The following is a 26,632-nucleotide window of genomic DNA, read 5'->3' on the forward strand; positions in this document are numbered from 1 at the left end:
AGCTTGGGGAGCCTACATAGCTCTGTCAGTTGAGCATCCGACTTTGGCTCAGGTCACGATCTCACGGTTCATGGGACTGGACCCCACATGGGGCTCTGTGCTGTTGGTGTGGGGCCTGCTTGGGATTATCTCTCTCTCCTCTCTCTCTAACACTCCCCCCAGCTCGTGCTTTCTCTCTGTCAAAATAAATAAATAGATTTAAAAAAAATAAAGTGTCACATGATTTACCAAGTTTAGTTACAAAAATGTCAAAAATATATATCTAAGGATCCAGAGGAAATTTTAATAGCTCTTCCATTTATATTACAATTTTTAAATATTTTCTCTTCATTTTAAAGTTGCTTTTATAAATTTTATTTAACAAATACATAGTTCTTTTATAGTAAAAGGTTACAATTTACTTCTTAATTTTTTTTACGTTTATTTATTTTTGAGAGACAGAGCACAAGTAGAGTATAGGCAGAGAGAGAGAGGGAGACAAAGAATCTGAAGCAGGCTCCAGGCTCTGAGCCATCAGCACAGAGCCTGACGTGGGGCTCGAACTCACAAACTGTGATATCATTACCTGAGCTGAAGTTGGATGCTCAACCGACTGAGCCACCCAGGCGCCTTGGTTAAAATTTACTTTTTAACCATAGTATTCCAACACAATACTTCTCATAACAGTAATATTATGTGATATCAAAGGAACTATACTGACCACACTTTTAAGTAATTTTCATGAATTAATTAATTTAATTCCATTTTTTAAATGGAATACAGATGTGTAAAATATTAATAACTTGCCTCATGTCACAAAATTAGTGAAAACGCCAGGATTCAAATACAGAGAATATATTACCAAACAGTATCCAAAAGTGGCTGAACAAATTTACTCTCCCATATGCATTGTATGAACAGTCTAGTTGTTTCTTATCCTTTGCAAAGCTTAGGATTTTTAATTGTCTTAATAATTCTGATGGATGTGTAGTATTCTCTACTGAGATTTAAATATGTGCTTTCCTAATGAGTAAAGACAGTGTGCATATATTTATATGTTTGTAGGTGATTTGTGTGTATATATTTTGTTCAAAGCCTATTTAGGTCTTTTGCCCTCTTAAATTGCATTGTTTGTTACCTATTATTTATATACATAAATTATTTTTATATTCTGGACACAAGTCATTTCTTATTCTGTAATCCTATGAAGGAAACAACTTGCCCACAGATCCAAAGTTCACGTTAGAAACTTAACTTTCTAGTCTCTATCCTTTCTGGTTATCACTATCCCATGCTTATTTCTGTTTTCTTTCTCCTAAATTGATTTTCCATATCTCACCTCATTTTTAAAACTTTTTGCTGGGCTCTCTGAACCTTTCAAATAAACAAATTATCTTTTTTTCTTTCCAAGTCACTGCCATTTTCCCTGCTATATTTCTGTAAAGAGGTTGCTCATTCTCTCAACCAGTGCTTTGTTGTATAGTTTTTATAGAAATCTCTTGGTTTTCCATTCAAATCGTCATTCCTTCAGACCCAGAGTAGACTATCTCTTATCATTTGAAACTCATGGAATCTAATACCTCTCCCCACCATTCGTATTCATTACTCTTATACAGCAAGACCATTTCACAAAGACCCTTTAATTACCCTGGGACATTTTCAAGACAACATACAATAAGCTATCCCAAGAGTTACTTGACCTCTTGATATCTAGTGAACCTCTCTTCTGCACCAGGTGAGCCTCTCAGATCCATGGTTACAAACTGGATTTTACCATCCTCTGGAACTAATCCACTCTGAAATCAAATTAAACCCTCTAATTCCACTTTCTGCTAAAATTTTCTCTCCTGATTCTCTCAATTTCTTACTTTGTTGGTGTTTTATGATTGTTCATATCATAATCCCGTACTCTATTGTATCTCCTCTGCTCCCAGTTTATATTTATTTGTGATCACATTGCTACCACAATTTTCCTTCTAAAACCTGGTCTTGTGGTCTCCGATATATACTAGATAAACCCAACTCCTTGATGAGACAGGCCAGACTTTTCACTATCTCAGACTTTGTCTTGTCCATCTTTCCAAGTCTCACCTTTACACATAACCCTTAATAAACATTTCTTAGCTTCAAGAGCTCACTCTGTACTCTTGTTGCTGAGACTACTCAGAAGGAGTTCACTTTGAATTTGAAAGCTAAATCCCTACTTATTCTTCAGGATTCAGGCATCATTTCTTCAAGAAAGTTTTCATTTACTCTTTGAATTACCCTCCTGATGAATTAAGAGTCTGTCCTCTAGAGCCCCTATTAGTCAATATTTATCACACCATGATATGTAATCTGCTTTTCTGCCTTGACCAGTAGAGTCTAATTTGTAGGAAATAAGATAAATATTCTTATCTGAATTTTTAGCTCTGTAACCTAAAAAGGCAATGGAAAGAAGGAAGTAGAGAGAAAAAGATGGATGATAAGACATAAAAGAATCAAGCACTATAGCTATTGTATATAAAAACAATGCACATAGATTATCAGTAAAGATTTTAAAATAAAGACACAGTCAAAATAGTATAGAAAGGGCAGATACTTATTTCTAATATAAACTCATGTTTAAAGTAATCAATTCCATATCATTCTTATATTTTAATTTATCAGCTTTACTAGCATATATATAGATATATAGATACAGAAAATGACTAATCAACCCCTTATTTAGAAAATAAAAGTCTTACAAAAAGAAAATAAAATCTTGCTTTTAAGTAATAATATATAATAATCATTTTATACATACAGAAAACTAAATTTAATCATGGAGCTAAATATAATAAAAATGATTTTTATGATGATCTGCTTCATTTCACTGTTCAAACATAAAGTTTAAAATGTGATTTCCTCATGAGACATCTTAAGTCTTCTTTTGTTGAGAGTGAATCAATTTAATAACAGCCTCCCTCAAACTGAAGAATCATTAGGAAAACAGCTATACTCCTAGAGACCCAATTTGCCTGATCATAAAAGAATAATATAAAACTTGGAATGAATGTATGGATTATACCACAGTTTTAGAGAAGTTGGTCAAATTTATAGCTCCCTCGGGGCACCTGAGTGGCTCAGTCGGTTAAGCATCTAACTCTTGATTTCGGCTCAGGTCCTGATCTTAGATTTTGTGAGTTCAAGCCCAAGTTGGTCTCAGCGCTGACAGTGCAGAGTTTCTCTGGAATTCTTTTTCTCTCCCTCTGTCTCTTCCCCTCCCCCACTTGTGCTCTCTCACTCTCTCTCTTAAAATAAATTTTATAAAAAAATTTAAGAACACTTATAGCTGACTCTATAAAATTACTCTAAGAATCAAAGGGACTCTAGCCTATTTCATGGATTTCCGTGATCTAACAAACTTATTTACTATCAAAAATAATTAAAAAAATAAAAGTACTAACTGAGGCCATTATAATTTGATAAGCTAACAATAAAGTTATGGATTAGCACATAGAAGTAAGTAACATAAAAATGTGTATCATTGTTAAATGTGGCCAAGCATTTAACTCTAGTGCATCCTAAGGAGAGAAAATAAATCATGACAGTAATAAGACTCACAGTGTCCAAAAGATAAGAAAACCATGATAAAGAGAACTGAGAAGGATTTCTGTTAGGTAATGAAGGCATCTCAAAAAATATAGCTTTTTTTGTGACAATAAGGAGTTCTGTATGATTTTTAAAATGTCTTTCAATATAGGCTGAAGCCATAATGGTGAGTTCACATTTAATTATAGCAAATCAGTAAGGGACTAAAACAAATGGACCAAGTCTGTCTTTGGTTGGAGGTTAAATTTAGAACATAAAAGATAGATTTCAAGCTTATCAAGCCATGTTCTACATGCAATTATTACAATTCTATTTTGCATTGTCACTATGAGGTTGGACAACAGAAATTTCTGAGTGCAATCTATAGCAAGAATCAAGAATGAATTTTTAAAGGATTTTATTCAAAGGAGAAATATTCATTTTAACAATCAATTGGGAAGAATTAATGGCTTTTTATGGAAATTAAGTTGCTTATCAAGAGTCTCCACTGAATAGAATCACTTGGAGGTAGGATGAAGGAAGGCCTTCAAGAAATCTGCTTTTGTAAACAGTTCTGAATTTTCTTCAATATGGCAATAAATGGCCCACGAATGTCATCATTTTTGCTGGAAAATTTTTGCAAGAAAGCATTATCAGTATGCAAACACAGCCATAGAACATCTTTTTTTTTTTTTTTTTTAGTTTTTATTTATTTATTTTTCAACGTTTATTTATTTTTGGGACAGAGAGAGACAGAGCATGAACGGGGGAGGGGCAGAGAGAGAGGGAGACACAGAGTCGGAAACAGGCTCCAGGCTCTGAGCCATCAGCCCAGAGCCCGACGCGAGGCTCGAACTCACGGACCGCGAGATCGTGACCTGGCTGAAGTCGGACGCTTAACCGACTGCGCCACCCAGGCGCCCCGAGAACATCTTGACAAAATCTCGAAATTATATAAATTTTAAGCTATGTGTTTTTTTTATAATACTTTCAAAATATGCCTGATACCAATTTCAATCTCAGAAAACAGTGATTATATCTGATGTATAGAGTTACTGGTTACATTTCAATTTTAATTTCAGAGTAGTTGGTTTTAATCCATTTTTATGGCAATAGGCACTATCAAGACCAATTATGTGTGGAGGTCATTTGTAGTATATGCTAATAAAAACGTGCCACCAATGAAAAAAAGATGCTTACCTTGCTAATCTGCAAAAGAGGTGAACACATATCAATTGAATCATTAACTTAAAGTTAGTAACAAGTGTTGAGGAGTAATTGGTGGGCTGAGAAATTTGGTGTAGGATTTTTTAAGAGATAAAAAAAAAACTAAAAAAGACATTATAAAATATCAAAAAAACTGCTGCTATAGACCTTGAACTTATATTATTAAAATGTTTCAACCAGGAATCAGGGCTCCATATTGTTTATACCACTTATTCAATAACCAATTCCTGACCATACAGTCAAGGAAAAGGAAAAAAAAACTCAACAAAAATAGGTATCTTAAGTTCCTCATTTTATATTTCCTGGAATGTGATAGAGAAGATATTCACAGCCATTTTGCAATAAGTGATTCTGCACCTCACCTGTTCTTCTTTGAGGATATTAGCATGAGAAAATGGGTCTCATAATTTTTTAAGAAGGAAATTGTTATTGAAAAAAAACAAAAACAAGATTATATTATTTTTGAAAAACTAATGATTTTGGGGGCACCTGCGTGGCTCAGTTGGTTAAGCACCCAACTCTTGATTTTGGCTGAGGTCATGATCTCGTGGTTGTGGGATCAAGCCCCACATCAGGCTCCACACTGAGCATGGAACCTGCTTATGGTTCTCTCTCTTTCTCCCCCTCTTTCTCTCTGCTCCCCCCCACCACTTGTGATCTCTTTCTCAAAATAAATAAATAAACATTAAAAAAGACTAATGATTTTCTTTAAGTAACAGTTTATAATTTTACAACAGGTGACGTGGTGTGGAATTATCCTGGGATATAAAATGAGAGCTTAAAAACTGAAAAGTCTCAAAGCCCATCAGCCAGAAAAAATTAAGCAACTTTATGGGCAGAACAACTGCATTAATTTGTTTAAAGTATCAGTATTTAGATAGTTAATGGGTTTAATAGGATCTATTCCATGACAAGAACGTAACCTTTCATTTCCACTTAGCAAGTTGGGGGAAATTTTAAAGCAAAGTGATTCAGGCTGGTTTATTAAGACACACAAAACTTCAAAGGCTTTAAAGAGCAGGTGTACTTAAGAGAACTACAGTAGTTCAAATCATCCTTGATTTCTAGTGAGTAATTGGCATATGAAGGACTGGATGAGTTGATCTAGTTAAAGCCTTGCTCACCATGCTATATAGTTTGGAATTAAAATATTATACTGCATTTTCGCAAGTGGATTCGGGAAGCAGAATGAAGAATGTACGGAATGGAGGCAATTCAGTAAGGTGCCATTAGGACAATCCTGGAGAACTATTTGTGATAGTGGCATGTGAGGCCATTATGGATGGGCTGAAGAAAAGGAAAAGACTAAGAATATTAGAATAGGCTGCCCAATGACCAACCTGATATTCAAGATGAAGCAATGATAATTCTAAGGTTTCTGTCTTAGGAAAGTTGGGATATGAATGTTCTAGTCACCAAGATAAGATAAATAGGAGAAGGCCTATTTTGGGATTTGGAAAAGGGGTAAGAATGATGAGTTCAGTGCACAAGCTCTGGAGTGACACTCTTGGGTTCCAGTTCTGGTTTGCCACTTCATTGCCATGTGACATAGGAAATTTACTTAAACTCCGTTTCCCAGTTTCCTCACATACAAAATAGAGATAGTTATAATATTGATCTTACGGTGTCACTATGAGGATTAAACAAACTCATACATATCATTACCAGTAACCACAACCCCTTCATAATCTCCATTTGTGACTCCGCTCACTCCCACAACCTCACACCAGTAACCTTGACTTCAACAATCTTTGATTCAATTATGATCCATAAGATATTCTTCCTAACACCCATTACTGTGCCTCACTCTTCATGTTCTTACTTCCCTTACCTCCCAGCTTAACTTCCATGACCAATCCTTATAAGCATTCCATTGCATATAGTCTCAATTCCTTGGTTACTCTCTATTTGGATCGTATTTAGCAAAACAGTCTTGTTAAGGCTAGGTTGTACCTATTCTACTCCTGGAGCTAGATTGAAACTAAAGAAATATGACTGAATGTGACCAGAGAAGTATACATCCAAGTTTACTGGTCTTACTCTAAATCTATGATGATTAACAAGTGGCTGCTCATTGTTCCCTGCCAATCAAATGGCATTTCCTTGATCCATTAAGCTCCCACATTTCTAGGTGCCTGTTGTGTAACTTCTTCCCAATCCACAAACTTCTCATACAGTTTATACCTTCCTTGCTCTCAGTAACGACCCAGCTTCCTATTTCTCTGATAAGAGAGAAGTGTCACATATGTTTTCGTTCACTGCTTCCCCCTCACCAGTTTGATTGTTCTTTTTAAAATATAAATCATATTTCTGGTCAAAAATCCTCTAATGGCTTCCAACCTCACTTGAAATAAAAACTAAAGATCTTAAAATGGCCTAAATTGCCCCACAGGACATGAAAATTTTTGTGATACTTGTGAGCTTGTCCTCTACTATTCTTCTTTCTCACTTAGGCCCAGCCACTAATCTTGATGCCCTTCAGATATGACCATTTTCTCCTGCCTCTAAGCCTTTCCTCGTTCTTCCTTGGTGACTCCTCTGTGAAATTCCATCCCCAGTAAGCCACCTGGGTGACTCCCTCACATTCTTCAACTCTTCATTCAACTATCCCCTTACTGAACTCTTTCTTGACCACCCACCCCTTTCGTAACTGCAGCACCAACATTTCTTCTCTTTTTTTCCTGTTTCAGTTTTGTCTTTTACATGTAACATACAACCAGGTAGGAAATAATTTTCTCATTTCATTGTTTATTGCTGGAATGAAAACCCCACAAAAGCAAAGATTTAATTTAGCTTTTACTGTTTTACCTCCCTGCCTATAATACTATGTGGCATCAACTAGACACTCAATAAATATTTATTGAATTAATGAATTAACCTGTTTAGCATGGTAGCTGGTATGGTATATATGTTCAATATATATGAATTATCATTATTACATTAAATAATAATAATATATTGGGCATGTAAAACAACATGGGACCTTCAAGTTGCAGCCTCATAGATTTGAGATTCAAACCTATGGATGGAGGATGAACTGTATATAAATTAACATGGTAATGAAGTCAACTAAATAAACAAGATCCCACTGGGAAGAATGTTAAGAGTGAAAAGCTGTGACATATGACGGTTGAGCACGGGATGCACCAACACGGAGCAGGAGGAAGTTATGAAAGCCAGGAAAGATAAAAAAGGAAGTCTCCAGGGAAACCAGGAGAAGAAAGACCAGGAGAATGTGGTATAATGGAAGTCAGTGAAAGGTAGGCATTCATGAAGGATGAAGAGGTCAATAGTGCCCACGTATTTCAGAGTAGAGAGTACCAAGGAAATGAGAAAATGGTAAATGTTGAGATAGAACTGATGATTAAAACTGAAGGAAGATTTCATGACTGAAATTAAATCTTCAGAATCAAGAGAATCTAAAAAAAAAAAAAAAAACAACGAAATAATGAGAGGGTTTGTAAGATTGCTAAAAGACAAGAATATTTGTGTAACACATGTTCTTTACCTTTGATTCTCTCAAAGAAAGAAAAGATAGAGGGTAAAAAGAATACATCTCATGCTTAACTTTATGTGACCAGAGGCTGATATAAGTGAACCAAAGAAGTAGTCCACTGTTTCAATAAACTGAATGGGTTTTACATAGGTAGCTAGAAGGTAGGATGACATAATGAATTTCTTCTCAGAATTAAAATCTGAGATCTGCAACAAAACCAGTAAAATTACTATACTTTTTAAAAAGGATGAAAACATGTAAAAATTCTACAAGTCCTTTCTCTTTAAGATAACACTCTAAAAGAATAAAATGACACCCCAATTCATCTAAAAATGTAAAGTATATTTATATGGCATTCATTATTTTTAATTAATCTTATTTGCTACAGGATGTCTAATAAATCACACACAAAGAAAGGAAATTGAGAATCGGTTATTGCTATCCTCAGCAAGGTGGAGGTATTTTCTTTTGCTCTATATTGTAGTTTGAGAAAATTAGGAGTTTTAAATAATTTTTTTAAAATAAAGACATTTAAAATACAACCAGTATTTTACAGATAATTACAAAATGAATCATAAGTGGGTGCAAATTGAGTAATTTGATTAATTTCTAGATTGACCTTTAGAAAAGTATTTGTCTAACATTTTTTAGTTGTTGTATTTTTATTATATCAAGCTGAAGTTCCAGCTACTTAATTTCCATAGTTTTTAAAAAATACAGATTGCATTATATACAAAAAAATAGTTTGTTTTGTAAAATAAGTGTTAAACTTTAGACACAATTTGGATTTTGAAATGTAAAATGAATATCATCTTTAAATATCTGCTTCTCTATCAAGGTTTGCTTTTTTTCTGGGTTACCTCACTTAACACATTTTCCACTTGCACATTTATTTAATTAAGTATTTTTCAGATAGTTAAATTTATTGTTCACTAATAAAAAATAAAATACACCTAATGGCAGTGCATAACTTTCTTCAGCGTATGTGTCCTCATTCTAGGTAGCCTCTGACCTAGATAAGAGAACTCAACGTTGCAGATATATAATGTGCATCCCCAGCAAAATTGCCCATAAGAATAACTTCATTATTCTGGGAAGCTAGATCTATAAAACATGTAAAATGTAGAAGTGTTCTGCCTATACAATTTCTGGTAAGTACAGCATGACTAAGTGATAAAGCCTTAGTCAGCTTCAGTTAGAGCATACCTGACTAAAACGTTTATTGTGCCATGAAGAGAAAAGGAAATATAGTGGGCAAAGGTGTCTACTCCGCAGTAATGAGGTCTTTTAGATCTATAGAGCTCTGCCTTGATCAATGGAAAATTAGCTCTGGAAGCATTTAGTGGTATAGTGTACCAGTCAGTCATAGAGACCCCAAGTTATAGCAGGATGATGAGAAGGAAAAACTCACCAGTACTACTGGACAGATTGTTGTGGGTGGTAAAATATGGTCCTTCAGAGGTCCGCAGTCACATTCAGGTTTGAGATGAGAAGCACATTTATTATGCAGCTAGGAAAGCAGAAAGAGGACACTATCAACTCTGGCATGACAAGAGCAAACGTACAGCAGGTATTTCAACTGAGATACAGCAAATACACTAACAATACATCAAAGGAATTACAAGAACAATTAAGATGACCATAAAGCGATTCATATTACATTTGCTTTTATACATCTACCTTAAATAAACCATTTAGCAACTTCTGTGACCCAGCCTATATATTTTCTAATTCTCAGAAATATTTATATTCAAAATATGCTTTAGGCTTTACACTAATAAAAACCTGATTTCTTTGACAAACACAAATTGTTGTCTACTACAGTCCTTCCTTTGCTTATCTGTTAGCATAATCTTGAAACCACTGTGTGCTGTGGATGCTTTTTTTTTTTTTTTTGACCCTCCTGTTTTCTCAAAGTCATTCCAAAGTGCACAGCTCAGTATGGGGCATAATTGATCCCATCATTAGTTTTAACTTTGTAATTCAATATGTAAATGTAACCAGAGATTCATCTCAGTAGGAGCAGGATATAAATATAAGAAGATGATTATGATGATAAAAATTTATCTTTATATTGTATCCATCAGCTCTACATTAAGTTAGTGTATAATCACATAATGTGTTATTTACTTTTCAACATGTATGAAACGAAACTGATATTTTTATCCATCTTGGTCACAGGTTTAAATTAAGGTTATAACCTAGTGCATTAAATAGTGATTTTTAAAATTGAGGTGGTAGTTATCATTGGAATCATACAAATTTGCTAAAGGCATCTAGGGATTTCTCCCTCTCCCGCACCATACAAAGTTAATATAAAATTATTAAAATGTAAAATTTAACATAAAATATTAATACTTTAGAACAATTATACATGTTAATAAAGCAACATGCCTAGTTCAAAATAAAAGCAGAGCTGCATCACTTTTTCAGTTTGGGACCAAAAGTCACTCCATTTAAGTCATGGCTACATTAATTTCAAAAACAAACTTACCTTTGTAAGCAGTTAATTAGCAATCAAACATAAACAACTAAAGAGTATTGATTTACAGTCGGTGACAGAAATCTACTGAAGGTGTATTTCTGTTGCCCTTGAATCTAAAATATCTGTCATACTACCTCCTTGCCTGACTTAAGACTACTTGGACTGTAATTACTGCACATCAGGCCACATTATATGAAATGAAAGACCCTTTATACATTCATCCATCATTAGCAGCTCTGCTTCTCAGTGACATGTAAACCCCTTCCCAAAAGTGGCTTAATCTTCTTAACAAGCATTGCGGATCTTTGTCAAAAAGTAAGAGATGTTGAAGATAAAGAAGGTCAAGCTACATGTAAAATAGAACTAAATAAATGGGTATTCTAATTTGGCAAATGAAAATGCATAGTTACTTCAAATTAGAACTAGTGACTGGTGAAATATATTATTAAATTATTGGACTTAGTCAATTTCCTTGGAATAAATCATGGCCCTGGAATTTTGGATGTGGACTTAATGGACAATGGTTTCCTCAAAAGATGTGTTGAAGTCCTAATTCTTGATACCTGTGAATGTGAGCTGATTTGGAGAGATCTCTGTAGATGTATTCAAGGTCAGATGAAGTTTAATGGAGTAAGGTAGCCTTAATCCAATAACTGGTGACTTCATAAGGAGAGAAAAATCTGGACATAGAGGGACAGCGATGGAGGGAAGAGGCCATGTGGCAAGAGAGGTAGAAATTTGGTGATGCAGTTATAAGCCGAGGAACACCAAGGATGGAAGGCAATCACCAGAAGCTAGGAAGAGGCAAGAAAGCATTCTCCCAAACAGCCTTCACAGGGAGTATTACTCTGCTGACATCTTGATTTCAAATTTCTAGCCTCTATGAGAGAATAAATTTCTGTTGTTTTACGCTACTCATTTTGTGGCATTTTGTTATGGCAGTCTTAGGAAACTAATATATCCATCACTATGAAAACTGAACCCAAACCAAACACAAACGATGAGTCTTAACACTCATGTGTTAGTAGGGTGTCACAGCAAAAAAGCTCTTGTGTTTTGATCCTGCACAACCTCTTTAAAACTGAGAATGCAGACTCTCAGAAGCCTCTATTTTGTAGAGATAAGATCTATAATAAAAATCCTTGTGTGTACAGAATGAGAAAGCACTGAATTTTTACTCTTGACTGAAGTTTGTAAAGCCTCACACGTGACTCTGAAGGACAGAGGGGCAGGGCACTCCTAATCTCTTGCCAGCACTGACCACAGATGTGCTATCTGAAGGCCTCAGCCTCCTCCATACCTGCATTCCATGTGCTTCCAACAATTTGCAACTGATCTGGTAAAGGACAAGTGAGCTTTCTGTATAATTATTTGAGGGTTACCAGATGTAAGAAGAGATGGCAAACATAAACTTAACACCTTTTTTCTTTCTTTCTTTCTTTCTTTCTTTCTTTCTTTCTTTCTTTCTTTCTTTCCTCTTTCTCTCTCTCTCTCTCTCTCTCTCTCTCTCTCTCTCTCTCTCTTCTTTCTTTCTTACCTGTTTTCCATCCAAAAAGAAAGAACTAAGGACTCCAGTAGAATCACAGTGATGAGCTCAACAGAATGTATGTACAGGGAATAACTCTTCATATCTGGGGTTAGAGATTTCAGAGTAGAAGTGCTAAATAAAGCTAGTAAGGGTTTTTTTTTTTTTCAGTTTGCCTGTCACATGGCTCATATCATTGAGGTTTATCGAGTCAGCTGTGAGGTAGAATCCTGCAGGAACATAGGCCAATAACAGAGACTATGAGAAAGTTGGTAACTATATGATCGTCAGTGAAACAGGGACACAGAGTGCAAGAAAATTCTCCTACCCCAAAAGTCTATATTAAGTAATAATGTGCAATGATGCCTTACACCTTTTTTAAAGACTGGAATCCTACAGCTGCTAAATATATTTGGGTGGCCATAGACACCATGACATTGTATGAAGCCAAAAGTGTCAAAACTGAGGATACCATGTTGGAACTGCTGATCATTCTCATCATTCTAAAAGCTGTAAGTCAAATTTGTACAGCAGATCTAGTTTATTCACTGTATTGCTCAGAGATACACTTGAGGACAAGGGATAAAATGTGAAAGCCAAATATAATAATAATAATAATACATAGTTCTCAGCACTATTTATCAAGATTAAAAGTGAACATTTTTTTGCTGTGAACCTTAAACTACTCTAAAAATAAAAAGTCTATTAAAAAACAGCAAATGTCCAGAAAATAGGATATGAAAGAATTTAAAATTTCCTTCCTTCCCTTCACACAAAATCTTAGGTTACTGGTAATGTTCTATTTCTTGATCAGATTCTTGTTACATGGAGCGTTCATTTGTGCAAAATTCATTGAGCTCTACCCTTAGGACATTTAAACTCTCCTGCATGTATGTTATTTTTCAATACAATCTTAAAAATGAAAAAAGCGAACATAATCAGCAACAAAAACAATTTGCTTAAACTTGTCACCATGACATTTTACAGACAAGCATATCAGTAAAAGACACAGCTGAGTTCTTTTCAGTGTCAATAAGTTGCTGAAGACTGAAAATTGTCTTAAAGATAACCCAGATCCCAAATCACCAAAAGTGTAAATACAAAAATCCTCATCAAGAATAAAAATAAACTAGAGCATTGATGAATCCCAGGTCTTCAATAAAATGGCCAATAGAGCCCAGAGATAGGAAACTGTTACCTTCTTTTAAATGTTTTTATGTGTGCTTATGGTTGTGTTTGCAATTTTTTCTAAGAGTAACACATAGGTCATTTTATTATATATACAGAAATTCCCATTTGAGTTAAGAGAACCAGACCTTTATCTACAAAATTCATAAAATACGAACCAGCTTTTCCTGGAAGTGAATTGAAGATTTGGAAATAATTTTAGAGTTTATGACAATTTCCAATAGCACCTAATTTACAGCCAGATCTATGTTTATTGGGAAAAGCTGTCTCAAGTTAGGAAGAAAAAGAAAACGTGAGAGTTTGTATGTGTGTGTGAGTGTGTATGCACGTGTGTGTGTGTGTGTGTGTGTGTGTGTGTGTGTGTGTGTATTTACAGGGAAGAGTTGAGAAAAGAGTTGGGGTACTCTATTGAAAAGAAAGCATTGGAATTTAAGAAGTCAAAGGAGGAAAAATAGGAAATATATTTTCATTTTAATTTGGAGGAAAAGAAGAGAAGTAAGTCATTCTTCCAAAGCAAAACTAAGGGATCTGACTTACAAAAACACTGTTGGTTTACACACCCTTTTATCTCTAACATTTTGTAAGTGCAGGTTGCTGCTTTAATGCAAGCTTTTGCTAAAGCATAAATATTCCTGTTGGAAAGGTATTGCAAACCTTTAAACACTACTGCTGGTGGCCTAATATTCTAATAATGTAGTAGCACTCATGATACCAAAAGTAAATAATTCATAGCCACAATATAGGCTTTCTTTAGTCAAGTTCAAATGAAATATATCACCCTCCTATCCTGGGGAGCTCTACCTGACCAGGGACATTTAACTACAATGAGGAGCAAATTACAACTTGTTTTAAATAGAATGTCAAGGAAATAAACTCTCAACAGAAATGAAAATGTATAAATAGTGGGATCTTGGGATCAGAGAATGTAAACAAGAGAAGGAAGAGAGAATCAATGAACATATTTAGTATGACTGATTGAATTATAAAAATGTAATAAAACAGTTTCATAAATGCTAGAAGATAGTTTACACTATTCCTACTTAGGAGTTTTCTGTTTTTTTCACGTAAGGTTTGCAACAGGAGATAAAACTCTATTTTCTAAGAGTTTACAATCTACAATATGGCAAAAAGTATCATTTCAAGAAGCCACAACTGCTGACTAAAAAGGAAGTATTAAAATGAGTTTTTACCTTTAGTATTTGTGTAAACTTACTTGCATAGTTGATGCAGATTTAGGTATTATAGGATGATCTTTTAAAAAAAAACAATTTAAAAACTATAGAAAGCTTATGAAGGAAATTGAAGAAGATTTAAAGAAATGGAAAGACATTCCCTGCTCATGGATTGGAAAAATAAATATTGTCAAAATGTCAATACTACCCAAAGCTATCTACACATTCAATGCAATCCCAATCAAAATTGCACCAGCATTCTTCTCGAACCTAGAACAAGCAATCCTAAAATTCATATGGAACCACAAAAGGCCCCAAATAGCCAAAGGAATTTTGAAGAAGAAGACCAAAGCAGGAGGCATCACAATCCCAGACTTTAGCCTCTACTACAAAGCTGTCATCATCAAGACAGCATGGTATTGGCACAAAAACAGACACATAGACCAATGGAATAGAATAGAAACCCCAGAACTAGATGCACAAACGTATGGCCAACTCATCTTTGACAAAGCAGGAAAGAACATCCAATGGAAAAAAGACAGCCTCTTTAACAAATGGTGCTGGGAGAACTGGACAGCAACATGCAGAAGGTTGAAACTAGACCACTTTCTCACACCATTCACAAAAATAAACTCCAAATGGATAAAGGACCTAAATGTGAGACAGGAAACCATCAAAACCTTAGAGGAGAAAGCAGGAAAAGACCTCTCTGACCTCAGCCGTAGCAATCTCTTACTCGACACATCCCCAAAGGCAAGGGAATTAAAAGCAAAAGTGAATTACTGGGACCTTATGAAGATAAAAAGCTTCTGCACAGCAAAGGAAACAACCAACAAAACTAAAAGGCAACCAACGGAATGGGAAAAGATATTCGCAAATGACATATCGGACAAAGGGCTAGTATCCAAAATCTATAAAGAGCTCACCAAACTCCACACCCGAAAAACAAATAACCCAGTGAAGAAATGGGCAGAAAACATGAATAGACACTTCTCTAAAGAAGACATCCGGATGGCCAACAGGCACATGAAAAGATGTTCAGCGTCGCTCCTTATCAGGGAAATACAAATCAAAACCACACTCAGGTATCACCTCACGCCAGTCAGAGTGGCCAAAATGAACAAATCAGGAGACTATAGATGCTGGAGAGGATGTGGAGAAACGGGAACCTTCTTTCACTGTTGGTGGGAATGCAAATTGGTGCAGCCGCTCTGGAAAGCAGTGTGGAGGTTCCTCAGAAAATTAAAAATAGACCTACCCTATGACCCAGCAATAGCACTGCTAGGAATTTACCCAAGGGATACAGGAGTACTGATGCATAGGGCCACTTATAACCCAATGTTCATAGCAGCACTCTCAACAATAGCCAAATTATGGAAAGAGCCTAAATGTCCATCAACTGATGAATGGATAAAGAAATTGTGGTTTATATACACAATGGAATATTACGTGGCGATGAGAAAAAAATGAAATATGGCCTTTTGTAGCAACGTGGATGGAACTGGAGAGTGTGATGCTAAGTGAAATAAGCCATACAGAGAAAGACAGATACCATATGGTCTCACTCTTATGTGGATCCTGAGAAACTTAACAGGAACCCATGGGGGAGGGGAAGGAAAAAAAAAAAAAGAGGTTAGAGTGGGAAAGAGCCAAAGCATAAGAGACTGTTAAAAACTGAGAACAAACTGAGAGTTGATGGGGGGTGGGAGGGAGGAGAGAGTGGGTGATGGGTATTGAGGAGGGCACCTTTTGGGATGAGCACTGGGTGTTGTATGGAAACCAATTTGTCAATAAATTTCATATAAAAAAAAACAATTTAGGATATGCACTTAAAATTCAATATTTAACATTAAGAAGACGAGTATATCAGTGATTAAGTTAACTTATTGAGGACCTTCTCTAACCTCAATACTCTGTTAAGTACTTTAGGTGATTAGGTAGAAGTGTCTATTTTTGACCAGGAGCTCAATCACATTGTAGTCTGGCAGTGTGTACAACTTCAGTATGTAGACCTGAAACCACTGGAGAGCATTTAGTCTTTCATTTTGGTATTGACTCAATGTATAGAAAGTATTTTTAAAAAGGAGAGAGAGAATGATTAGTGTCAAGGGAAATTTCAAGGAAGATATGGAACTTAATTTGGTTTTTGAGGGGCAATTAGAATTCAAGGTGGGTACAGTCAAGGGAATAGAGTAAGCAAAATAACAGGTAAGGGGGAAGCATGGCCCTCCCAAGGGACTGCCCACAGCTATGCACGACTAGAGCAGGGGATGTGTGTAGAAAGGAATAACATATACGTCATGTGCTTGGGTTTGGGGCTGATATTTGAGGAAATGAAAACCAGGTCGGGCAAAAGGAAGTGAGGGCTGCATTTATTATCACAGAACTATTATAGGGTGCTGAAGGTGGCATATGATAACAAACTAGTATTTTCAGAAGATGATTCTGGAGGTGGTTTGCAGCCTGCATTATAGGAAAAGTACCTTCTGTTAGGGAGATAAGCCAAGAGATTCTGACTCTAATCTAGTTGAGAGGTGCTAAGAGTTTGCACTTGGGCTGTGAATGATGGATACAAAAACTCAAATCCGAGAGATATTTTAAGGAAAAAATGTCAAGGCTCAGTGATAGGTTGACTATATGAGAGAAAGGTGAAAGACAAGAATAAAAGAAACTGATTTCTAACTTTATTTCCAATGACTGCAAGCATGATGATGCCATGGCTGACAGAAAAGAGAGAGCTGGAATTGGTGCTTTTTGTGAATATAAATAAATCAGCTTAGTCTAGGATTTAGTGAGATTCAGGACCACATGGTTCTGGATGATTTTAGAATATGCAGATACTAGTCTGATTTAGTCTGGGCAACTAGATCCTTCCAGAGGTGAAAGAGAAAGGGCATGAGTAATAATCATGGAGTGCCCTCTGTGAACCAGGGGTTGGATTTTGTGACCCTATGATATTTTGCCTAGATTTCATTATGTTAATAATTGTCAATTACTGAGCACTTATTATGTGTGAGGTCTTGCCCTAAACACACCTACAGAGATTTTTTTTTTTACTCATTTAATTCTTACAACATCCTATAAGGTGCATATCCATTAACTCTATTTTACAAATTAGGAAACTGCCCACAACTTCTTATATATCTAGCCCAAGATTATACAACTGCTATCTTAGTTGTTGGACAGCGACCGTGTTAAGAATCTATCTGATCGGCCTTAGAAGACTCAACCCATTTCTAAAAGTAAACATAAAAGAAATAATGGCATTTGGGAAACCTGTGAAATGAAGTTTCATGCTCTTTGTTTCTCTCTGCAGTCTATTTCCCACAGACTCCGTTCAGGTAAGTCTCCCTAAAACTCAGCATTGATGAGGCCACAACCCATCTCTTTCACAACTTCTGCTAGCTATGTGCTATATTAATAGAACTTTCTGGGAAGCATAGACATAAGAAAGTAGATTCAGTCTGTTTAAAGGCAATGAGTAGTAGTAGGTAAGCACCAGTTAAGAACTGGTATAAAATCAATTTTATACTAAAATCTTTATACAATGGTTCAAGAAGAAACTATAGATGGCAGTAAATATATAAATATTCTGAGGTAAATATGTTCTGTTTAACCTAGGTACAGCATCATTAAATTAATAAATATGTCCTTAAAATTGCTCATAATTAAAAATCTAAAAGTGCAGAAAAGGCTGAACTTACTTTTGAGAGGGCTACATATTCTTTTGGATAGATGACAACTTTTTTTTAAAAATTGTGGAATTTTGTTTCATAAACCAAATACCCGAATAACCTTTAGTGATCATGGTGTGTGAAAAATAAGGCTGAGGTTCTCCAGAAGCCTCAGGACTTAGCAGAGCTTAGTGAGAGGGCACCATTTTTTTTTTTTTTTTTACTCTGCCTTTAACCCCTCACTGCTCCTTTATTTCTTAAGTAGAACTAAAGGATTTTTTTTTTCATTTTATTTATTTTAGAGAGATAGAGATCAGGGGGAGAGGGGAAAAATGAGAGAGAGAGAGAATCCCAAGCAGGTTCTATGCTCAGCACAGAGCCCGACTCCGGGTCTGATCCCATGACCCTGGGATCACAACCTGAGTCAAAATCAAGAGTGGGACACTCAACCTATTGAGACACCCAAGTGACCCAGAAGTAAAGGATTTGAAGACATTTATAGGTTATATTGTGCCCTGCCAGAGTGACAAAGTAATCTTCATATATGCACTGATCTTTACTTAAGATGTCAGGGGTTTATTGTCTGAATTGATTTGGACATGAAATCCTGAGACTTGAAAAAGTATATAGTTTCTTCAGAGGGAACACCCTCTTTCCTACAAAAGCAAGGCCCAATTTCTTACAAGATTGGGGCCAACATTCAGATCAAATGTAAATGTGTGACTAATAAGCGGTTGGGGTAGCAATGTAGATTTGTGGAGCCATAGATGAGAGGGACATTAAAACATAAGGAAAAAAGGCAGGGAAACAAAATGGGATATAAAACAAGAAAATAATTTCAAGATTCATGAAATAGAAATAACAGACTATTTCCAATGGTAACTTTGATATGAGTCATTTCCATAGAATGGAAAGGAGAGGACACTTCATGGAGATTAAAAAATGAAAGGAAGAAATGAGCTAAATAAAGAAAATTCCAGAAGCTCAAAAGCTTTTGTATTAGCAATGCATATTTTATATTTAGCAATGCATGTTTAAGATGAGTACACATTTAAAAGATATTAATTTAAATAAATTAAAAAAGAGAAGAAAAACAAACCTAAGACCTTACATTTGAAATTTATGAAGAATGAGGAAATAACTTGAAATATAAAGAAGAAATAAATTCTGACACTGTCCCAATTCAGTTTATTTTATTTTTTTTCTATATTAAAAATTTTTTTTAATATTTATTTATTTTGGAGAGAGAGACAGAATGTAAGTGGGTTAGGGGAAGAGAGAGAGGGAGACACAGAATCCAAAGCAGGCTCCAAGCTCTGAGCTGTCAGCACAGAGCCCAACATGGGGCTCGAACTCATGAGCTGTGAGATAATGACCCGAGCCGAAGTCGGACGCTCAACCGACTAGGCCACCCAGGCACCCCTAATTCAGTTTAAGTCAAGATATAACTAATGAAAGATGCACTATTAAGGGAAAAATAATCAAAACAGGCTTCTATAAGATCTGAACCAAAAACTGCATATTTTATAGATGCTTAGCAAACAAAAATTATTATATAATGTGCACAAATTTTCTAAAACGAAATAGTGTGGTCTTCTTAAAACTGAGGATTTAACATGTTTAAGTAATCCATATGAGTAATTTAAATCATTGTTACACATTTTATTATAATAACCAAACACTTCAAAAGTATAAAACTGTCTTTCATAATTGAGGAAATTTCAAATGTAAATGTAATTTAACTGAGTAATAGCTGAAAATGATTGAAGAAAATGTGTTCATTTAAAAAAGTACGTAATTGTATTTTTGAAATGCAAGTCACAGTTTGTTTTTCTCATTATCCTGTGTGTTATGCATATGTGTGCTTAAGAAAAATCATAAATGGTTTGTGGGGTATGGTGATCAGGGGCACTACAGAAAAATGTACTTAACTGGAACAGTGCCCTCTACTGTTTTAGTTGCACAAAAGCAAGAACAATTTCTCCTCTAACAAGAGCACTCATGCATTAGCTGGAAAAACAAAATCAAAATGTTATGTGTGGGAGGGGAAACAATTCCATAAATATTTTTGTACTATGCCATCAAAATGGCATTCTATCTAATTCTCAGAAATCATGTTTTAATGTTTATTTATTTATTTATTTTGAGAGAGAGAAAGAGCACTCACAAGTGTAAGCTGGGGAGGGGCAGAGAGACAGGGAGAGAGAGACAGAGTCCCAAGCAGTCTTTTCACTGTCAGCAGAGAGCCCAGTGTGGGACTTGATCTCCCGAATTGTGAGAAATCAAGAGTCGGATGCTTAAATGACTGAGCCACCTAGGCACCCCACTAATTTTCAAAAATTAAGCACAAAAATAGTATCAATATCATCTAAAATCATTTATTCCAGAATTTATTTGAACCAGGTTTTCATAATTATACAAACCAAGTAGAATCCTAAAAGTTCCCAGAAAAGACCAATTTACCTCTTCTTTGTCAACTCTCAGTATCATTATAATGACTAGAGTTTACATCTATAAATATTATATGTAAATGCCACATGTAAAACTGTATCCCTCAAATCATGATATAAGTGAAGAAACAAGGCAACACATATTGTGAAGAAGCACGAAATAAGTTCTTAGAAGCATCGAGAACTAAAATATCGACCCACTTGCATGTCTACCTGGCCATGTGGTCAACATCAATTTGCTATGTTTCTTGGTCTTGGATCTTCATTATATAATTAAGTTTTTTTCATCTTTTTACCTTTTTTAAGCCCATAGATTCTGTGATTAAAATACATTTACAACATGTAAAACAAATTTCTTCCAAAATAGCACTGGGGATGGAGGGAGAGCGGAGTTCTACACAGACTATACCCAACACACAGTGCCCACCCCTAGCCATGGCTTTTCATTACCTTCCTGGTAACCCCCAGAGCTCCCTGGAACATAGCTGGAATCTACATAATGGTAAATTCTCTAAGAATGTCAGTAGTTCTAAAATTCTGGATTCTATGAGGACAAATCTGACTCTGACACTTATCCCTTTGAGAGCCACATGGGATAAGAAGCTTCCATGGTTTTATGCTAAGTTAGTCTAAAATTCTGGATCATCATCCAGGATAAAATTCTTGGAGTGTCGTCATTTTGAGTGAATGCTAGAGATTTGTTTTCCGATGTTACTCACTGTGATCTGACACCAAACACAATGCAGTCCTGTCAGACCCTGGTAACATTTAACCGTCTTGTGGCACTTATCACACTTGGTTGGGCAGTTACCTTCAACCCAGTAATGGTGCATGACCTAGAATAAGAAAAGAACATTGTGATTAAGAGGAGGCATACCTCAACATCACCCTAAGAGAGCAAGTACAGCTACACACTTACATCAGTGTTCTTCTTGGACTTCACATACGTCTTGATGCAAGAAGGCGGCGCTCTAGCCACACAACGTTCATGCACTGTGTACTTGCAAACTGAAAAGAAACACGTATACACATTCAGAGTTAATGCTGGTCCCGAGTGCAATTGTATAGGGAAAGAACGACATTAACAGAACCTCATTCTACATCCACTGCTCCCTAATCAATCCAATCAGCTACATCAAGAAAAAGTCTAAGTTGACTGTTTTTACCATGGAATACAAAAGGCCAATTAGTACAGGAAATATTATGCATGTGAAAAACCAAGACTCCTCTGTCATGGCATAGCAGGAAATGCTTAATTAAATCAGGCCTCACTCAAATTTTTCACAATAATTCCCAGATGACAGAAATATTAAAGACAAATTGATGACTGCCAAATGGCTTGGTGTCATTTGCTAGAAGGAAGAGATCTATATTTTACAAAGTATAGGCATGAGAGCAGCTGGAGGGCATGGAAATAAAAGCCCACGAGTTTATGCTATTTTCTCTATTGATTTATCTAAACCTTAAATGGCTGATTAGTCCATTTCCAGAGAATAGATTTCATCATACATGCCAGGCCTTCAGAATAAGTTTATCCCTCACTTGCCATCATGGCACTGCTTGTCCAAAAGGAACAACCTATTCTAAAAGAGCTCTAAATGTATAAATATAGAGAATAGAAACTAAATAAAAAATTACTGTGTAGTCCTCTCAATAAGGCAAAAACAAACCACTACGTAGAATTGGAATGAACAATACTAAATTCACATATTTATATAGTAAAACTGTTTTAAAATATCCACAATTTTTATTTCCTTTGGTGACTTTGAAGACAAAATCACACTTTTTCTTCTTTTCCATATTGGTAACAATGTTGAGTATTACATTTGTCACACTGCTCAGTTAAAATTTGTGAGCAAAATTCTCACTCTCTCTTTGACAGCACTCACAATGAATTATCATCTTGTTTCATATGCTCCCATCAGTAGAATCTACCATGAAAAATCCTTTTCCTTAAAAGTAACAAAGTTTAGGGGCACTTTGTTGGCTCAGTCAGTTAAGCATCAGGCTCTTGACTTCGGCTCAGGTCATGATCTCACAGTTCATGAGTTTGAGAGCCCCGTATCGGGCTCCAAACTGACAGTGTGGAGCCTACTTGGGATTCAGTCTGTCTCCTCTCTCTCTTCCTCTCTACCACGCATGCTCTCTTTCTCTCTCAAAACAAATAAGTGAACTTTAAAAAAATAAAGTTTAAAAACAGATTACTTCCTTTGTACATAAAGTATGTTCTAGCATAACTAGCCTCTCAAATGTGGCCACTAGAAACTGCCCTCTGAAGTGACATAAGCCAATTTCACATAACTTTATTAATATCACTTAAACGTGGCATTAAAACATGGTTTTTATGTCAAATGGGACACGTAAGAGGAAGTCAGTTCTCAGATATAGCACCAAAGATGCTGCTACCTAAAAATAGTATCGGAAGCCAGCAGGGCTGTATGGAAGCCAAGTAAGAAATTAGATTTAATATACATGCACCAAAAAATGGAATGTGTTTAATAAACTTGACAGTTTCTGGGATACCTGTGTGGCTCAGTTGGTTGAGCATCCAACTCTTGATTTTGGTTCAGGTCATGATCTCGCTGTTAATGGGTTCAAGCCCCATATTGGGCTCTGCACTGATAGCATGGAGCTGCTTGGGATTCTCTCTCTCCCTCTCTCACTCTGTTCCCCCATCCCTGGTCACATGCTAGCTCTCTCTCTCTGGCTCTCTCTCTCTCAAAAATAAATAAATAAACATAAAAAAGTACTTGACAGTTTTCAGTAACTCCATACATAGCAGAAAAGGAGATGGTTGGACAAATTGTTGGACGAAGAGAATGGCATATTTATGATTAGGACACACTATTCCTCTGTTTTAACAGGGACAAAAGAAAATGTAAACATTTCTCAGGCATAAATATTGTGTATTTAAAAATATTTAGGTGACTTGTTAATAAATTCTTATCTATACTACCAGAAAACTCTAACGGGCAGTACTCACTCAACAGAAAAAAACGGAAATTGTAAGGTAAGTGTACTGAAACGGAAATAATGGCCACAACTCATGAAGTGGCAACCCTTTGGTTCCCAATATCCATTAATCATATTTGAAGGTTTTCCTCATGCTAGCATTAAAAATTACTTTCCTGAGCTTTAAGATTAGTTTCTATCCTTAATTTGAGTGCAAATTAGTAATCAATTAATTTAGTTGTTTTTAAAAGACCTAAAAGAAATGTGTCATGATAGGAAGACAATGTGAATTAAGTGGCTAACTTGGAAAAAAAGGGCAAATATGAGTAATATAAAAATATGAGAAGCCAGTGGGAATTTTCATAATCGTCCCAGAAGAAATGGGAATCATACATAAATCAAACTACAATGGAAAGAAAATGGCTACTCAATTGGAAAATGTCCTTTGTTCTTTTCCAAGGGGAAGGTTTCTCAAAAGTGAAGAAAGATAAAACCAGAGAGACCTAAACATTTAGGAACATATTGCAGGGAAACATGAATCCTAGGTACAGGAAAGGTCAGAATCATTTCTTAGGTCTCCATCTACAAATAGGACTATTCCATGAAATCAACCTTTCCTCCAGGTGATGACGTCCAGGCAAAGTAAATATACTCACAGGAACAGCAGAGGCCCTGCTTCCCCACACCAATCAGCATGTTCAGGCAAAGATTGCAGTAGGCAGGTTTGTTAAAGTGTTTGAGTCGCCACACATGCTGTCCGTCATCCTTCACGTTCTGCGCAGGACGCAAAAGAAACAGATTTCACTTAATGAAATAAACAGTGGAATATGCAAGTGCCAATAAAATTCAGAGCTGGACTGAGGCATTTGAAGACAATCTGTTATTTCATCCCTGACTTTCTCCAAGATCGCCCAAGAGTCTAGAAAAACACATGTGCTCTAGTGGAATGAGATCCGCTAACACATCTCGGATACTATAGCAACGCACACATTCTTGTCTAATGTCAACAGTTCAACAGCATGTCCCAAACCATCATAATGACCTGGCAAACCGAGCACTCCCTAAGAAAGGGGACATGCTTGCCTCGCCTTTGAAAATTTTATCCTTAGAACAATTCCAGAAAGAAGTAAATGAATAAATAAAGAGAAAACGCTCTTCTTGAGTGGAAAAGCCTGACAAATACAAACTTGGAAAGAATGTTAACACTTGCTTAGTAGTAGGAATATTCAAATTTCATGATAGGGGGTCTTAAAGGAGGCAGAGGAATGGGATGGAATGGGGTGGGAAAGAACAATTACTTAAAGGTAAGATATTGGTGTTATTTTAAGACTTCAGTTGAGGACTACTTACACCTTATAATTTACATTAGTGTATTTTTGTATGTCACAGCTAGCAAAATTTAAAAGATAAACTTTTTTAAGGACTTAATTATATTATCATCGGACTTAATTATATTATTATCTTGTTTATTCCTCTTCCATAAAATATGAGTGATTTTGATCTCATAGAAAGGTGCTAAAATATTAAAACTGTATTATGGTATTTATTTATAACAAGCACTATAGTTATTTGCTATAATAATCTTAAGTTTGAGTTAAATCACATTTTTCATAACAATTATAATTATGATGTATTCTTCTAAGTAAAGCTATATAATATCATAATAGCTATTTCTCTAATAGGTATTTAATTACATCTATATTGTTCAGACTGAAGTAAAATGAAATACTAAGATGCTCCTGAATCTCTTGAATTCCTTACAAGAAGGTCAAGATACTAAATGAAATTATTAAATACCATTACTGTTGTTACTATCATTTTCTGTCCTTGTAGACCATGTACACCATTCACCAAATTCTATCAAACACAGATTAATTTTAGACATCACTTATTCAATGGCAACCATTATAGGACATGATATTTCACGTTAGCCTAGTTATTATATTTTTCAGAACACATTCACCTAATAAAACTTTTTGATCACCTACTGTGTGCTGTGACATGAATACATTTTCCATAGAGGTGGGACAATATAAACATGTCCAGATCGTTTCATTTTTCTTTATACTAAAATATTAACAATAATGCTTCCTGACCACCTTTTTTTACTTCCAGTGATGAGATAAACATCAGATTTAAAATACTTGATTAAATCCATAGTAACTAACTCTTCCATTAGAACCAGAAATGTCAAATTTGCATCATAATATGAAACATTAATGAAAATGTTTCCTGGGAGATAATTCTCCATGGGTGTCTTGAATTTCTGCACATTTTGTAAGCAGAAGAACTGTCATTTTTTCCAGGTTATCTTTTTAAAGATATTTGAAAAACAGGTAGCCTTGGACAATAGAGATGGATCTGCCTACAGAGCAGAGGGCAGTTTTACTTACTGTCCAGTATAATAAAAATAATCTCTCTCTTCTAAGAAAAGGTTAAGCAGGTTTGTTTATTGCACATTATAAAAGATTTAGTTTCCCCGAGCCAGGGGATCCAAGCTCTGAGGCTGTGCACAGTGATTCCTTGTGACATGCTCCATCACCTGTGTGAGACTATAGGCCAAGAGAACTGGCTCAAACATGCAGCTCCTACCTCTTGCTGTCCTATAAATAAATGTCCTTTGTTTCTGACCCAGGTGTCTCATGTCCTCTGCCAGCATACATGAAACTTGAACAAGCTAACTTGCTAATGTGCAAGTAGGGAACTTCTTAGGCCCTTCACAGTTCTGGACAATGTTTAGTTTTTTTTTGTTTTTTGTTTGTTTGTTTTGACAAACAAGCTCTCAACAAAAGCAGTTATGCTAAGGGTGTTGTGGAGAGGACATCAGAAAACACTGGTGTTTTAATTTTCTTCCACAACTTAAGAAATAGTTTTTATAGTGGTGCCTGAGTGGCTCAGTCAGTTAAGTGCCCAACTCTTGATTTCGGCTCAG

At 35.6% G+C, this 26,632-nt stretch overlaps 1 protein-coding gene across 11 annotated transcripts in view; it reads right to left on the reverse strand.

Moving 5' to 3' along the window:
• DGKB (diacylglycerol kinase beta) overlaps positions 1-26,632 on the reverse strand; it is a 945,456-nt gene that overhangs the window by 492,524 nt on the left and 426,300 nt on the right. For all 11 annotated transcript variants that reach the window (XM_045052433.1, XM_023250408.2, XM_023250411.2 and 8 more), the window contains 4 exons: positions 24,357-24,474; positions 21,668-21,756; positions 21,468-21,584; positions 9,666-9,764 (listed from right to left, as the gene is read on the reverse strand). In XM_045052433.1, the coding sequence (XP_044908368.1) occupies positions 9,666-9,764; positions 21,468-21,584; positions 21,668-21,756; positions 24,357-24,474 (423 nt within the window). The remainder of the gene's footprint in view (positions 1-9,665; positions 9,765-21,467; positions 21,585-21,667; positions 21,757-24,356; positions 24,475-26,632) is intronic.

Source organism: Felis catus, chromosome A2 (assembly GCF_018350175.1).
Source record: "Felis catus isolate Fca126 chromosome A2, F.catus_Fca126_mat1.0, whole genome shotgun sequence".
Taxonomy (NCBI): Eukaryota; Metazoa; Chordata; class Mammalia; order Carnivora; family Felidae; genus Felis; species Felis catus.